The sequence below is a fragment of the Puma concolor genome, chromosome B4 (genome assembly GCF_028749965.1).
Source record: "Puma concolor isolate L17-30 chromosome B4, mPumCon1.1.hap2, whole genome shotgun sequence".
Classification (NCBI taxonomy): domain Eukaryota; kingdom Metazoa; phylum Chordata; class Mammalia; order Carnivora; family Felidae; genus Puma; species Puma concolor.
Genome location: NC_141673.1, coordinates 124,420,270 through 124,436,382, shown reverse-complemented (window position 1 = coordinate 124,436,382; position 16,113 = coordinate 124,420,270). Strand labels below are relative to the sequence as shown.

Sequence of the window (16,113 nt, the reverse complement as noted above, 5' to 3'; positions counted from 1 at the left end):
TTAATGTTTATTTTTGAGAAAGAGAGAGACAGAGCCCATGTAGAGGAGGAGCAGAGAGAGAAGAGACACAGAATCCAAAGACACAGAATCCGAAGCAGCCTCAAGTTGGGCTCTGTGCTGGGCACGGAACCTGCTTAGGATTCTCTCTCTCCCTCTCCCACTACCCCTCTCCTTCTTCCTCTTTCTCTCTCTCTCTCTCAAAAAAAATAAATAATTTTTTTTAAGTAAAAAGTGTAAAAACATAAAGGAAGGAAATGATAAATTAAAAAATGTATGAAAGTGGTTAGCAGTAAATTTTAAAAGTCATATTTATGTTTTATTCTATATCTTTTAGTCTGGATGGTAGATAAACTGATACATGGGTGTTTATTACTTATTCATATATGCGTAAGCATATATTCTCTGCATATGTTATGAATTTTATCATTTAACATTTATTTTTAAAGCCATTAATATACATACTCATATATATATATATATATATATATATATATATATATATATGCAAGTAGCAATTAGTCAAATGCCACAAAATATCCATATATGAATGTGTATGAATGTTTGAATATGTACTCAGGAATTTTTAAATCTAAATATTGCTTGCAAAGACTGAAGGTCAAGGAAAATGCTTTTTTAGTATTTGGTCAAATTTTTTTTCAAATAGGATTATAGGAAGTAGAATGTCCTACATTTGAATTAAGATCTAATTTGTGAGATAAATGGTGGTACTAACCACATCCTACTCTTTTCGGCCTCAGGGACCATATAACGAATGCAACCATATAACGAGTTCTGTAAGGTAGCCGTGCTGGAAGAATATTCTTTTTTTATGTTTTTATTTTATATTGGAGAGAGAGATAGAGAGAGAAAGGGAGAGAGACAGACAGAGCACGAGCAGGGGAGGGGCAAAGAGACAGAGACAGAGTCTGAAGCAGGCTCCAGACTCCCTCTGAGCTTTCAGCACAGAGCCCTACGAAGGGCTTGAACTCGCGAGCAGTGAGATCATGACCTGAGCCAAAGTCGGCCACTCAACTGACTGAGCCACCCAGGTGCCCCTGGAAGAATATATATTCTAACAAACTCTTCCCTGAGTCAACACTAGGAGGAGATGACTGAATAAACTTAATTTGTTTGTTTGTTTGTTTGTTTGTTTATTCATTTGGTGTGAAGGTAAGAGTTGTGAAAGAAACATAAGGCATGGATGATAGGAAGTCTTAGGGCTGCTTTCAATCTCTCAGTGCTCTCAGTGACTACAGTCTTTCCTAAATTGGAGCTGATAAATTTCATAGAAGAATACAACCTATTTTTGAAAATAAATGCCTCTTTATTTAATAAAAGCTCAATCTAGGTGGTATTAGCCAAGATATTGATGGGTTGGGTGCATCTGGGTCAGATAAATGAGTAAAAATATGTCTAAAATGCTTTCAGAGGAAGTAAACTAACTGGATTGTTAACTGGGAGTAAGGATTTTATGATGCTTCAGATTTAAGATATTCAATATGCATTTTGTATTGATTTACAAATCCATATACTCTAAGATTTGCTCTTCCTCAAAAGAGAGTAATATAAGAATAGCCCAAGGATACAAAAACTCCACTGCTCTACAACATGAGTTTCCTTTTCTAATTCAGACAATACTTGCTTGTTTTCCTTAACCATGTTGAAAGCCACTTCTTATCAATATTTCACATGAGTTCTTAGCAACCAAGAAGTAAAATGCTTAACTGTAGTGATGAGTTCCACTTAGTTCTCATTAACATTATATGTATAACATGATGTGAATATGTTAACATATTATTAACATAATATGAATATATACCATAATTAAATATAAGAAAATATAATATATAATTATAAAATATATAAAAGTAAATATATAACATGTTTGTGTATGTGTGTATTTGTATACGTGTATATACACACACCATACACACGCCTGTATACATTATAAACAAAGCCAAATACATATTTTCCTTTCTTTTCTCAAATACACTGAGTTTTTCTTTTGGCATCTAATGTTTTGAGTGTTCAAATTGTAGGGCATATTGAAACTACCAAGTGCAAATTGTCATATGAATGTACAATTGGGTCAGTGCTCTTTTATTAACAAGCTGTTTTGTCCCTCTCACTGATAATCCATCTTCTCAAGGGACAAGACTACTAAAACTTCAGAGAAAATGTAGTTGTGGTCACAATTCTGTGACTGTGAAAGGGCTCATGTCTCAAGGAGGTCAGAAGTATCACAGTTGGAATCTGACCATAGGGCTGCAGAGATCAAGAGCGGACAAGGAGAGGAATCAGTGTAGCTGCAGAGCGAGTCTCCCCAGAACCCTGATTGTAAAAGGATGTCACAGGGCAATACAGATGTTCCAAATGTATGTTGAATGGTAGGACTGCAGCTACATTTCTGTAGCATTTCTTCCTGACCAATGCACACAGCAGTGCTGTTTAGAAGGGGTTAATTTTAACCTAATTTTACAGAGGAAATTGCAACTCAATGAGAGTGAAGACAGGACATCATACCTCTTGTACAAGATGAATTCAAACCTAGGCCTGTGCAGTCCACTTGAACTCCTCATGGTGAGAAATGCACACACACACACACACACACACACACACACACACACACGCACACACACATTGCGTGTGTATTATATATGCATATATATATGTATATACATATGTATATACACACACACATATATGCACACATATACACCCAAACTATTTACATACTGTCTATCTAAACATTGCATATATGACACTATATATATGACATGATCTAGAAGTTAAATGCTAAGGCATTAAAACCAAGACCATCTGAGGCAAAAACTGGGATACTTTACTTACACTAGAAAAAAAGGAAAGAGCAAACCCTTGATTTGGAACTAGTTGTGCATGGCAGATGGCGGTTTTTGAGAAAGCAAAGCTTTTCTACTCCCTTTTATAGCTTCTATCTGGTCTAGATGAACGGTATTTCTCTTGCACTGAAAAAGGGAAGGACAATGAAAACATGGTCAGTACATTCAAGACCTTTCATGACCCGACTTGGAAGGATTGTGTTAAAACTTAGGGATGAAATCTCTGTATCTCCTATGAATGTCTAAACAATGAAGGGAAACAAAATCATTTGGGGAAGAATGGATGTGGGAAAGCATAGTTATAACTTCAAAAATGTGGACTAAAATTTGTTTTTTTTTAATTTTTTTTTCAACGTTTTTTACTTTATTTTTGGGACAGAGAGAGACAGAGCATGAACAGGGGAGGGGCAGAGAGAGAGGGAGACACAGAATCGGAAGCAGGCTCCAGGCTCCGAGCCATCAGCCCAGAGCCTGACGCGGGGCTCGAACTCACGGACCGCGAGATCGTGACCTGGCTGAAGTCGGACGCTTAACCGACTGCGCCCCCCAGGCGCCCCTAAAATTTGTTTTGTAAACTATAGGCTTGCATAGACCACTATTCAGGGCAAGAATTCAAAGGAGTTATTCTCCTGCTACCTAATATTTTCACTTCAAAGTTACCTGATTTTGAAAGTAAGATATGCAGTACTACAGATTATTCAATAAATACAAGAAGGTCTGATGAGACAGGAAAAAAGTTCCCTATCTGAATATGGCCTCCCTTTACATTTGGCCATCTTGCTTCCAGGGCTCTTTCTGGTCATCTAAAAAATGGATGTTAAGTCCTTTGAAAAGGATGGGACAGTTTTTATTGTTCTTCAGGGTAAGGGGGAACCCTGGGGATAAAATAAAAGCCACAGCAGGGCATGTGCTCCCCTCTCTAGAGCAAGACAGAGCCTGGATGGAAGGCCAGCTGGTAACTTTGAGCTGTCCTAGGTAGTTTCCCAAAGGGGTTACTTAGTCCCAATAAATGGGCAGAAATTCTAGGGGCAACTGATATTCACAGGTCAAGAAGCCAAGTAGTTGTTTTCTAGAAAGACTACCCACAGGGAGCAGGGTCCAAGAGATTAGGTGGGAATCAAGATAGAGGCTTTGCAAACATAGAGCAGCATAACCAACCCCAAATTAAACAGACCTCAGGTACTGGGGTCTAACTCCCAGCTAAAACTCTGCTACATGTGAATCCAGCATTTGACGCAGCATCTCTGAATCCCCAGTCGGGGTAGGGGCAGGGGGAGGCATAAATAATTCAATGCAACCCTCCCATTCCTCCCCATGTAGGAATAAAACTTTTGAAATGTCACCTGGATCAATCTGAATAGAGGAGACGAACTTGTTTCTGAAGCAAACGAGCAATCAGTGCTTCCATGAGAAGCCATGCACCACACAACTCCAGGGGGTGCCATTCATTATCTGCAGTGTGAATGGACCTATCTCTGCAAATCCTACATCATGAGAAACACTTGGAGCAGAGGGAAGAAGGGTGCTGTTGACAGGGGCCACTGGCAATTAACATGAGTTAAGAATAAGTCACATGGATTTATTTGAGAAACAAGATGGAGAAGGCAAGAACTACAGGCTACAATTTTGTCACTGGTTCAAAATGAAAATGAAAGAGTTACAGACTTCTGTCTCTCTTTCTCTCCACATCTACACAATTCTGGCTCCTGCTCTTTCCTTCTAGAGTTGGAGAGAAGCACTTTATGTAGTCAACATACATTTTTATATCGGTAATTTCATGAATGTAATTCGTAGCCAATAACCAAGTTGTCACTTGTTGCCTTTTTTCCCCCAAGGAACGGCTTTGCTATGATTTGTAATCCCCCATGGTGCCTCGGGCCATTGGAATAAAGGAGTCTAGGAGATGTGATATATTTTAACATATATATTTTTTATTTACAGAAAATGCACTTGATATATTTTACCTTAACAGCTGGTTGGAAGTGTAAAGGGAAAATATTTGGTGAGTGACAATATTGTAGGTTTCTTCCAAGGAGCCACTAGTTGGCAAGCTCACATGAAACTCAGAAATATTTTTTTTTCTTTTTCTTTTTGCTTAAACATCTAGGTTGCATGTACAAACCAGTATCCTCACAGTGAACTGTGAGGTCTACTCGCAACAATTTTGTCCAGAGGAAGCCCGTTACATGAAACCTATCATTGTACGGTTGCAGCTGGCAGACAGTTCCATTACCAGATATCTTACCACAACTTAATTTTCGAATTAGCAGTTGCTGCCTCATATGGTTTTGTTTAAAAGACTGACTTAACTACAAACAAGTATTTGTCTGAAAGGGGTGTAGTTTACAGCATAGTGAGGATGCATTGTGATTCATCAAATGGCGTTTTTGAACAATGTACGTTGAATTATGCCCAGACTTCACTTTTCCCTTCAAGCAAGCTTGTCGATGACAAATATCGAGTGACTGACAGAACAATTAACCACAAACACTACCCAGTGAAATAACTCAGGCTTTCGTGAATAGAAAGGGACCAGATCACATGTAAAGCTAGTGAGGAGTCCTAATGGGGAATCTGTTCTCTAAATCCTCATGGAACAAAGACCATGAATTTCCGATCTCTTTGATTAGCATGTAGACAAGTTCGTACATCATAAAGGTGACAATAATGCCTTTGTACTCTAAAGGCAGCATTTAACTATCAGTGCTCAATGCCCTACAGGCACACACATTAGCTCCAACCTTTCCTCTGGGGTCAAAAATACCAACTGAAAGATGATGAAATAAAATACTTTATGTAGACCTTTACACATTAAAGTTTCATAGAATGTTTCACATAGCCTTTATTACTATGACACTTCCAATTAAATGAAATAACCGTTTGCAACCAATAAGATGTTAAGGTTTTTACAAGGTGCTTACTCCATCAGAATGTAAGACAAGATATCTCGAATGTAGAACTTTGGACATTCAGGCTTTTAATTATCTGTTGCCCTGTAGTTAGAGTCCACAGTATACCTTGACCCAAACTAGAAGAGTGCAGAGAAACACATATCATACCATTTGGGTCTGAAGCACAATTTTGAAATCATATAAACATCCCAGTGTAAGTCCAATCAACTAGTATATATTAGACACAAAAGACTTCAAGAGGTAAAAATTAGAAGGAATTTAATGGATTGCTTGTTGTCTGCACATTTTTATTTTAAACACTGACTGTGTTTTTTACACATCAACTCATTCAACCACAACAGCCCAATGATTACTCCCCCGTTTAACAGATTAGCGAACTGAGCCACTAAGATGTCAAGTAACAGTCACACCACTAGGATGTAATTTGCATGTACCATTAAGTAAATTCTGTAATCATATCATCCACCTACCGATTTAAGGCTCATTTGGTGGATTGCAATAGAGGAATCCAATGTAAATCTATCCATAAAATTTGTCAATTAAAAGAACAGAGGCTGAAACGGATCTGAAGTGACTACAACTGTGCTCCAAAGTATAGGTATTAGAATTTCCACCAAGAAAACAGGTTGTTTCTCCCTCAAACTCCTTTTAAATAAGAAGCATGTAGTGATCTAAGGAGATATTTTATGATTAGCCCTTCATATGGCTACCAACTGTTTTGAAAGAAATAATACAAATATTTTGCTTAAATTACTCCATAATGTAAACAACCAGAAAAATGAAATACAGCAAAACCTTGGTTTGGGAGCATAATTCATTCCAGAAACGTGCTGGTCATCCCACGCACTTGGTATATCAAAGCGAATTTCCCTATAAGAAATAATGGAAACTCAGGTGATTTGTTCCACAACCCAAAAATATTCATAAAAAAATTATTATAATACTGTAATAAATACAAAATAATAAATAAAGTACAAAATATAAAGAAAAATAAGCAAATTGACCTGCACTTAAAACCTTAATGGCTTCTGTGAGGGACACAAGAGAGAAGACAGTCATTGTAGAGGACGACTTCCAGTATCGCTCATGGAATCACTGCTATCTATTGGCTCAATGGAATCTTTTTCTTCTTGGGGGCCATTGTATATGCTCGCATGGATGTTGACTACAGTACAGTATTAATAAACTTGTCATATACTATATTTAATGTAACGGGAAATAAGGCAGCAGAGGAAAGGGTCTATATCTGCAGGCAGCCTGACCTAGAATGAAGCAAAGCATTCCTAAGCTTCCTCTTTTATGAAAAGCAAAGGACTGTCCATAGGAGCTTTGAAGTGACAAAAAAAAAAACACACAAGTGCCAGTTTTGGACACCTTCCAACATTCTGAAAAATCACTGATTTCTACCAGACACCGAGACCTGAGACTGAGCATCAGAGCATGGGGGATGATCACCCACAATCCTGCAGAGAGAGAGAGAGAGAGAGAGAGAGAGAGAGAGAGAAGAACCATTAGCTCAGTTGTGATCATTTGGCATCACGTTTGTGACGTTTGGCATCATGTTACCTTGTATTGCAAGACATCACTCGTTTATCAAGTTACAATTTATTAGAAATGTTTGTTCGTCTTGTGGAACACTCACAGAACAGGTTACTTACAATCCAAGGTTTTACTGTATATATTTTCTCTACAATAGAGCATGCCTCAAAAAGCTAAAGAAAAGAGGTAAATGTTTAAATGGGATGTTGGCAGCTCTAAGTGCCTTTGAAGCTTTGGAGAAGTTTTCTTCCATGAAAGCACTCTCTAATTTGCATAACTGGTTCTCATTCAACACCTAATCAGATTTCCCTACTATCAGTAGGCCTGTAAGGTTTTTCCCTCCCTCAGGTACTAGCCACTGCTGAAAGGACATTTTCAAAATTTAGAAATGTATTGAAAAGTCAGTAGAACCCATCACTACAATTAACCATTTCACTCCATGGTCACCAAGAACTAGGAACCGCCTTGCAACAGGGTTAAGGGAAACAAGCATGTATTCTCAGAATTCGCAAAATAAAACTTACGCTGCGGAGTAAGTGGGGTTTTTTGCACCCTTGACTTCTTTTACACATTACTCTTGGTGGTAGCAATGGTAATGGTGGAAATAGATTAAGAGCAGTGGTGGATGTGTTCGCAGTTACAGTAGCTGTTTCTTGTTAATTGTATTTGCAGCACTGTAGTATAGTCAGAGCAAAAATAACTTATTTTAATGTTACAGAGATAGAAGAACAAGAATCATAATGATAGTTTTTATACATTAACAGATTCTTCCATATTTTTACTTATTTCTGTGGGAACAAGATGAGACTTCGCTTTTGCAATTTGGGAAATTGTAGTTCTAGAAAACTTTTTCCTGGTGAAGGCAAGGGGCCGTTAAGGATTTGTATGATTTGAAAACTGGGTTATGGAGAATGGGGAATGATTTTTTTTTGCCAAATATATGTGGAAACATCCAGAGATAAAAATATACATATATGTATCTTTTAAGCATTAATAGTAAGAATTAGACATCTGAAATCATTTATTGTCCTGCATTTTGCAACTCTGTTTTCCTGGGAACTTGCTGCTGCTTTTCTTACACTTGTTTTTGAAAATTAATTTAGTATTGAGTCACAATTATCATATTGCCTTGATTACTGCCCTCTTTATTCTTTAAATCACACAAAGTTTCTTCCATTAGCACATGGAGAATGTAGAATAGAGAAATAACTATTCAGAGCCACTGTCCCTTACAGAGCATTCTCAGAGTATAATTTAATCCTTTCATTGAAAGATCATACCTGCAGGGGTGCCTGGTTGGCTCAGTCAGTTAAGCATCCAACTCTTGATTTCAGCTCAGGACATGACCTCATAATCTGACAGTTTGTACAGTTTGTGAGATCAAGCTCTGCGTTGGTCTCTGTGCTGACAGCACGGAGCCTGCTTGGGATTCTCTCTCTCCCTGTCACTCTGCCCCTTCCCAGCTTGTGGTTTGTCTCTTCTCAAAATAAATAAATAAACATTAAAAAAAAAAAAGAAAGATCATACTTATATAGGATTTTTGTATCTACCTAAATGGTGAAAATATAAACAAATACATCATAGATCCTGAAAAATAGTTACTCTTCATCTTTATAATTTTCATAATGTGATATTCACTTTGAACATTGATGATGACTCAAATTTTACAGGGAAATAAAATTAAAGTGATGACTGTGTCACTGTATCTTAATATCATTTAGTAAACTTGAGATATGTGAAATTGCAATTGTACAAAATTCTGCTGAAGGCAAATGAAATTTATTTTGAAGCATATTACTTGGCATTTGAAAACAAGAAGTAATCAATGATTAAAATACATGGTAAGATTTTAATAGTTAGAAATACATTTTTTAAAGTGAATAGCTAAAATGTAATTATGCTCTTAATGAAAAACGAAAAGGAAGTCAAAGGAATAAGACATTGCTAAAAGAAATTAATTTCCAAGTAAATAACTGCAGATTTAAATTTCCAATAACTTATCTAGAAACCATAACTGAGAATTTGAAACAATAATGACCACAATATGCCAATGAAAGCTTTATTTAGACCATGAAGTGAAGTAACAAAAACTTTAACACTTTTTTAGAGGTTTAAATCTACACAATTTTGTGTGTTTCTTTAAACTCTTGCTTGTTTTATTTCATTAATTCTTTTGAAAATAGAAAATGATCTATAGTAGTCTCAGGTAGCTAGTTAACTTGTGATCGCCTAAACATTACAATTGCATTATCACAAATAATTTGCTTTGGGTTTTACTGTGTGTGTGTGTGTGTGTGTGTGTGTGTGTGTGCCTTTTTACATATATGTTCTTAATTGTGCATTTCTTAGCTTAATATTAAAATTAGTTATCATTCACTGAGATGACCGTCCTCTCAGGAAGCAAAAGACCTTGGAGGCAAGAAGCCAGTATTGGATTAACAATTTGTCATGGATAATACACAAAGTAAATAAAGCCAATGTGAATAATTGGAAGTAGGCAGAGTTATAACATAAGAGCTATTGAAAGTTAATTCAATATGAAGTTCTTTGTAGTTAATTCTCTCTCATTATCCAACGACTAGAATAGGCTGCCATTGATAACTTTCTAAAGAGAGTCATTTGTGCATTATTAGTGCCTTACCCTTTTATCTGTAACATATAATGCTTTTCTTCTTGATAGAGTGCTAGTATTATAATAACTGAGCAATGTACAAGTTTTTCTATGGGTGTTTAACATTCTTTCAATTTTGACAAAAAGGTTTAGAATGTTTTCTGCATTTTAGTGTTGAAGATATCCATGTGTGGTTTCTAAAACGTCCTGAACTGAGATTATAGTTGAAGAAATGCAATTAAACTTTGTGAAAATGCAATTAAACATCATGAAAATGCATTCATTTGTAAAAAGGACTTGCATGTTCAGCTAGTGTTAAAATAACAAGGGATTAATAATGGCAGATTGAATATTTGAATTACACACCATACTGTATTACCTTTTTAGCCTGATGATCTCTCCCACAGTCCACACTTTCCCACAATTAAAACTGTACATATTCTAGATTTCTGATTTACCAGCCTGCAAGGTACTACAAAATCATATGAGACTTTGTTCCTTAATCCAGACTGTTGTTTATCAGACGTTAAGACATTCATTATATTCCTTTTTTTAGTTACTTTGATATTTTATTTTCAAAATAAATAACGGAGTATTTATTTTGCAACGGAGTTGGAGGTACTTTAATTAAAATTTTCTATGGGATTTTCCTTAACTTATTTCCTATTTTTTTTTCCAACTACAGGTTTCATATACACTGGAGAAGTCGTACATCGAATGCTAACAGCCACACAGTACATAGCACCTTTAATGGCAAATTTCGATCCCAGTGTATCCAGAAATTCAACAGTCAGATATTTTGATAATGGTATGTACTTGCCAGCCTGTTCTTTATTGAATGTGTACTTTCAGACATCGATCATCAGATTCATATTAATATTTAATGCCCTGGAGTTTTTCTGGTAAGCTGGATTGTAAATCGCTTGATGCAAATGCCTTGAGTCGACAAATATACTGTAACTGTTAATACGTGGCTTGAAGTGTGTGGTCACATGTCACTTATTTATTCATTCATTTATTGGTTCAACAACTCTTTATTAACACCTCTCTTAGGCACTGTAATAAATGAGTTGCTGTCAATGACTTTTTGAACAGAGCAAATAGATTCATTTAATGCTATTTGCAATAAGTCCTTATTGTTGAAAAAACTAAATACGGATAATTTGTTATCTTCAAATAGAGGCAAGTGGCATAATACTTGGATATTAAATTTCCAAAACTTATGAAGGATATGTACCATAAGATGAACACACCTTTTAAAAAATACATAGCGGATAGTTAAAATACACTTATGAAAATCAAGTTCTCCTGACTTTAAAATAGGAAATAGAGCCTACCAGGGTTTGTCAGGTATACTGACAATCTATCCTTACTATTTATTATTTGAGGACATATAAAATAGCGAAAACCTTGACTATATCACTGACTGCTATTGAAATCTAAGTGAGGAATTTCGAGTTATGAAGACCTTCAGATAAATGGATTTTGTGTCTCTATCTTTTGGAAGGCTACATGACTTTAGAAGAGAAAATATGAAAGGAAAAGTTTGTTTTGAAAAATCGAAGATAGAAATTTCTGTACTGTGTAATACAAAAATAGTATTTATTTGCCAAAATGACGATTTCATCTTTTAAAATTATGGAACTATTTGGTGTGAACAGTTATTTCTACTCTTAATGACCAAGGAAGAAATTTACTGGTGGGTAGTATAGACTTAATAGTGACAGTAGCGTTGGGGAAATGTGATCATTTTGCTAAAAGCAATCTTCTGACCAGTGCAATGAACCCATTTTACAGATCAAAATAGCAAACAAAGAAGGAAACTAAATGTAGTTAGCTATATGCTCTGAGAAACACATTTCAAACGATTTGAGTAGCACAAAGGTATGTTCCAAGATTAGGTAACTCTGAATGTTAGCCATAATAATTACCTCCCCTATTATTTTAAGAGCTATCAAACGCTATCCTACCTTAAAAATATGAGGTGCTAAAGACAAGGGTGTCCAAGTAGATTGTAAAGATACTTGGGGTAAAACTATAACCAGACACTTACCTGAAACTTATTCCATGACCTTCCAGACAGAATCACCTTAGTAAATGATTTGATGAAAGTTGATTATTTTCTAAGCTCTGTCACTTACTAGATGATGTTAGAGACATTTGTTCATGGGGACAGAATTCTGATAACCGACTTTTCATAATATTAACATCAAAATCATAAAGCATAATGACATAAGTAAGTCTCTCCAATAACCACATAGGACAGTGTAGCAACTCATGTGGTCTGATATATGAACATAAGTAACACCTTCATCTTTAAGCTAAGGAAGAACGTCACTAGATCTTGCGCCCATCATGAAAGAAATGGTGTAGGGTTGACAGTCATGGGCTAGGAAATGGACCACGCTAACTCAGCTCCTTAGAAATGTAAATTCCATTCTTCAACCCAAGGTTTTCTTTTGACAGTATATACTTTCACATCATAATTGTCCAAGAAAAGTGCCTCCCTGGTTTACTTACCCAATTGCTCCCTCCAGAACAATAGGTGAGTTGGGGGCTACTTGGAGAAATAGAAGATTTTATCTCCAAAAGCCACTCCCACCATCCTGTAGATCATAAAGTTTTAGATTTCAGTAACTTTTTTAAAAAAAAATTTAAGTTGATTTATTTATTTTGAGAGACAGTGTGAACAGGGGAAAGGCAGAGAGAGAGAAGGACAGAGAGAATCCCAAGCAGGCTCTGCAGTGTCAGCACAGAGTCCGATGTGGGGCTCGTACTCAGGAAACCCTGAGATCATGACCTGAGCTGAAACAGAGTCTGACGCTTAACCAACTGAGCCACCCAGGAACCCCTCAGTACCTTTTAATAAAAGAGGAAACTTAAAATATTGGTTATTTGACAAAACAGGATAGAGATAATTTAGCTTTAAATTTAATAACATTTACACTTAAATAATCTTTCAGTTGTGTAGGAACCACTCAGTATGTACATAGAACCATTCAAATTAATAAATGTTGGGAGAGCTATAATGGTTCTACTTAAAATAAAAAAACTTATTTTAAAGTAACTAATTGTTATTTTAAAAAGCCTGCTACTGACAATATATTAATATCTTCAGCGCACCTGGGTTGCTCAGACTTTAATTGAGCATCTGATCACGTCATGATCTCAGGGTTCGTGGGCTTGAGCCCTACATCGGACTCACTACTGTCAGCCTATCAGCTCAGAGCCTGCTTTGGATCCTCTGTCCCCCTCTCTCTGCCTCTCCCTCACTTGTTCTCTCCCAAAAATAAATAAATACTTTAAGAAAAAAAGGAAAGAATATCTTGGAGTGCCTGGGTGGCTCAGTTGGTTGAGTGTCCGACTCTTGATTTCAGCCTCAGGTCATGAAACCAGGATCATGGGATCAAGCTCTGCATCGGGTTCCACATTGAGCATGGAGCCTGCTTGTGATTCTCTCACTCTCCCTGTGCCCCTCCCCAACTCACACACATGCTCAATGAATGAATGAATGAGTGAATAAATAAATAAATAAATAAGAATATCTTCATCAGAAGATATTTTGCATTAAAGACATTTAATTACTCCATTTATATGGATCTTTCTTTGGCACAAAATTTGAGGTAACTGTATTTCCTTGTATTTAATGCAGAAATCCCTAGAAAGCAAGAACTATTCTGCCCTCCCCCACCATGTTGTAGCAGAACAAACAGGTTCACGCAGGTGTGTCCAAGGCCTTGCAAAAAGTTGTAGAGGCAAGACAGAGGATAGGTCTTCTGCCCTCTCTTTTGGTGTTTTGTCTGTACCATTTAAGTGCCTAACAGAAATTAATGAATAAAAAAGAGACTAGAGTTTGAGAGTTGCCAACATGCATGAAGGAAAAATGGCACCGTTAGTAGGCATTTCCTGATCAGAAACCCCTTTACTTCTATGCGTATGGAAGTTTCCTGCCTATTATTATCCTCATACCGTCTGATATTTAAAAAAGTGTAGTATAGATACATAGATGCCGATAAAAGAAGAGACTCGAGTTTTCACTTGGAACACGGATTCATGGTGGTGTTCCCTATGTTTAAAAGCACCCAGATAAAATCCAAAAGAATTTTTTTGGGATTCTAAATGTTTACCTCAAAGAAACAAAATACATTGCTATATTGAAAGTGTACAAGGTGATGATTTCATATATGTATACATGGCAACAGGAATCCCACTGGGAAGTTAATTAACACATCCATCAACTCACATATTTACCTTTTTTTTTTTTTTTTTTTGGTAAGAACAGTTAAGTTTGACTCTCAGAAAATTTCAGTTATGCAATACAGTATTAGAAACTACAATCACCATGTTATGTATCAGATCCTTAGACCTTATTTGCAGTGTGTATGAAAGTTTGTACATTTTTACCAACCTCTTGCTATTTTCTTCATCCCCTAACTCCTGGCAACCAATATTCTAAACCAGTAACAACTGGCAACCAGTATTCTGAAATGTATTTCTGTGAGTTCAACTATGTTTTGTTTTTAAATTCCACATGTAAGTGATACTATGTAGGTTTTCTTTTTCTCTCTTTGGCTTCATTTCACTTAGCATAATGATCCATTTATGTTGTTACAAAGGCACAATTTTACTCCTTTTTAAGGCTGAATAATATTCCTCACTGTGTGTGTGTGTGTGTGCGTGTGTGTGTGTGTGTGTGTGTTCTTTATCCATTCATCTGTAGATGAACACTTAAGTTTATGAATAATGCTGCAGTGAAAAAGAGAGTATAGATATCTCTTTGAAAAGGGATTTTGTGGGGCGCCTGGGTGGCGCAGTCGGTTAAGCGTCCGACTTCAGCCAGGTCACGATCTCGCGGTCCGTGAGTTCGAGCCCCGCATCAGGCTCTGGGCTGATGGCTCAGAGCCTGGAGCCTGTTTCCGATTCTGTGTCTCCCTCTCTCTCTGCCCCTCCCCCGTTCATGCTCTGTCTCTCTCTGTCCCAAAAATAAATAAACGTTGGAAAAAAAAATTGAAAAGGGATTTTGTTTCCTCTGGTATGTACCCCTAAAGTGGGAATACTAGATCATACTACAGTTCTAATTTTAGTTTCTTGAAGAAACTTTATACTGTTTTCCATAGTGGCTGTGCCAGTTTACATTTCAAACAGACTACATGGTTTTCCTGTTCGCCACACCATCTCCAGCATTTGTTATCTCTTGTCTTTTTATCGCAACAGGTGTGAGGTGATATCTCATTGTGCTTTTGACTAGTATTTCCGTCATGCCTGGTGTCAAGCACCCTTTTATATCCTGTTGGACGTTTGTATATCATCTTTAGAAAAATGGCTATTTAGGAGTCTCCTTTGATTCATCTTATTTTGGTTTTGGGTCTTCCTGGATCTGAATGTATGTTTATTTCTCCAGATTAGAGAGGTTTTCAGCCATTATTTTTTTGAACAAGCTTTCTTTCCCTTTCTTTCTCTCTTGTCCTTCTAGGATTCTTATAATATGAATATGGGTCTGTTTGATTGTGTCCCATACATTTCTTAAGCCATATTTATTCTTTCCTTCTTTTTTCTTCTTGCTTCTCTAACTGGATGATTTCCAATTCCCTGTCTTTGAGTGCATTAATGCTTTCTTCCACTTGACCTACTCTGTTGTTGAACCACTCTATTAAAATTTTCATTTTAGTTATTGTATTCTTTATCTCTTTGATTTCTGTTGAGTACTTTTTAATGTTCTCTATATCTTTGTTGAAATTCTCACTTTGTTCATGTATTGCTTTTGTAACCTCAGTGAGCATCTTTATGATTGCTACTTTGAATTCATTTGGGTAAATTAACTTACTGCTGTTTCATTAAGATTGGTTTTGGGAAATTTATCTTGCTCTTTTGTTTGGAACATATTTCCCTACTTTTTTTTTTTCATTTTTCTTGGCCGTGTTAGTTTCTGCACATTAGATAAAATAGCAGACTCCTTGAATCTTGTCAAAGTGGCTTATGCAGGACACAAAGCACATCAGTCAGTCCCGCCCAAGCTCCTGGTTATCTCTCAAACCTCTATGATTGTCCCTGCTACTGTTTTTGTTCTTGGTGGTTCCCAGTAGTCGAGAATGTGCCAAGAAGCCATCAGTGTTTCAGAGAGCAGGATCACAGTCAACACCTACATGCAGGGTTTACCTGTGGCCAGACCCTCAGGCAGGAGCTAAGAACG

The 16,113-nt window shown here is 36.5% G+C and overlaps 1 protein-coding gene across 1 annotated transcript in view; it reads left to right on the top strand.

Annotated features, from left to right (window-relative positions):
* PLXDC2 (plexin domain containing 2) overlaps positions 1–16,113 on the top strand; it is a 451,622-nt gene that overhangs the window by 303,139 nt on the left and 132,370 nt on the right. Inside the window, exon 5 of the mRNA XM_025930088.2 lies at positions 10,609–10,731. Within this exon, the coding sequence (XP_025785873.2) occupies positions 10,609–10,731 (123 nt within the window). The remainder of the gene's footprint in view (positions 1–10,608; positions 10,732–16,113) is intronic.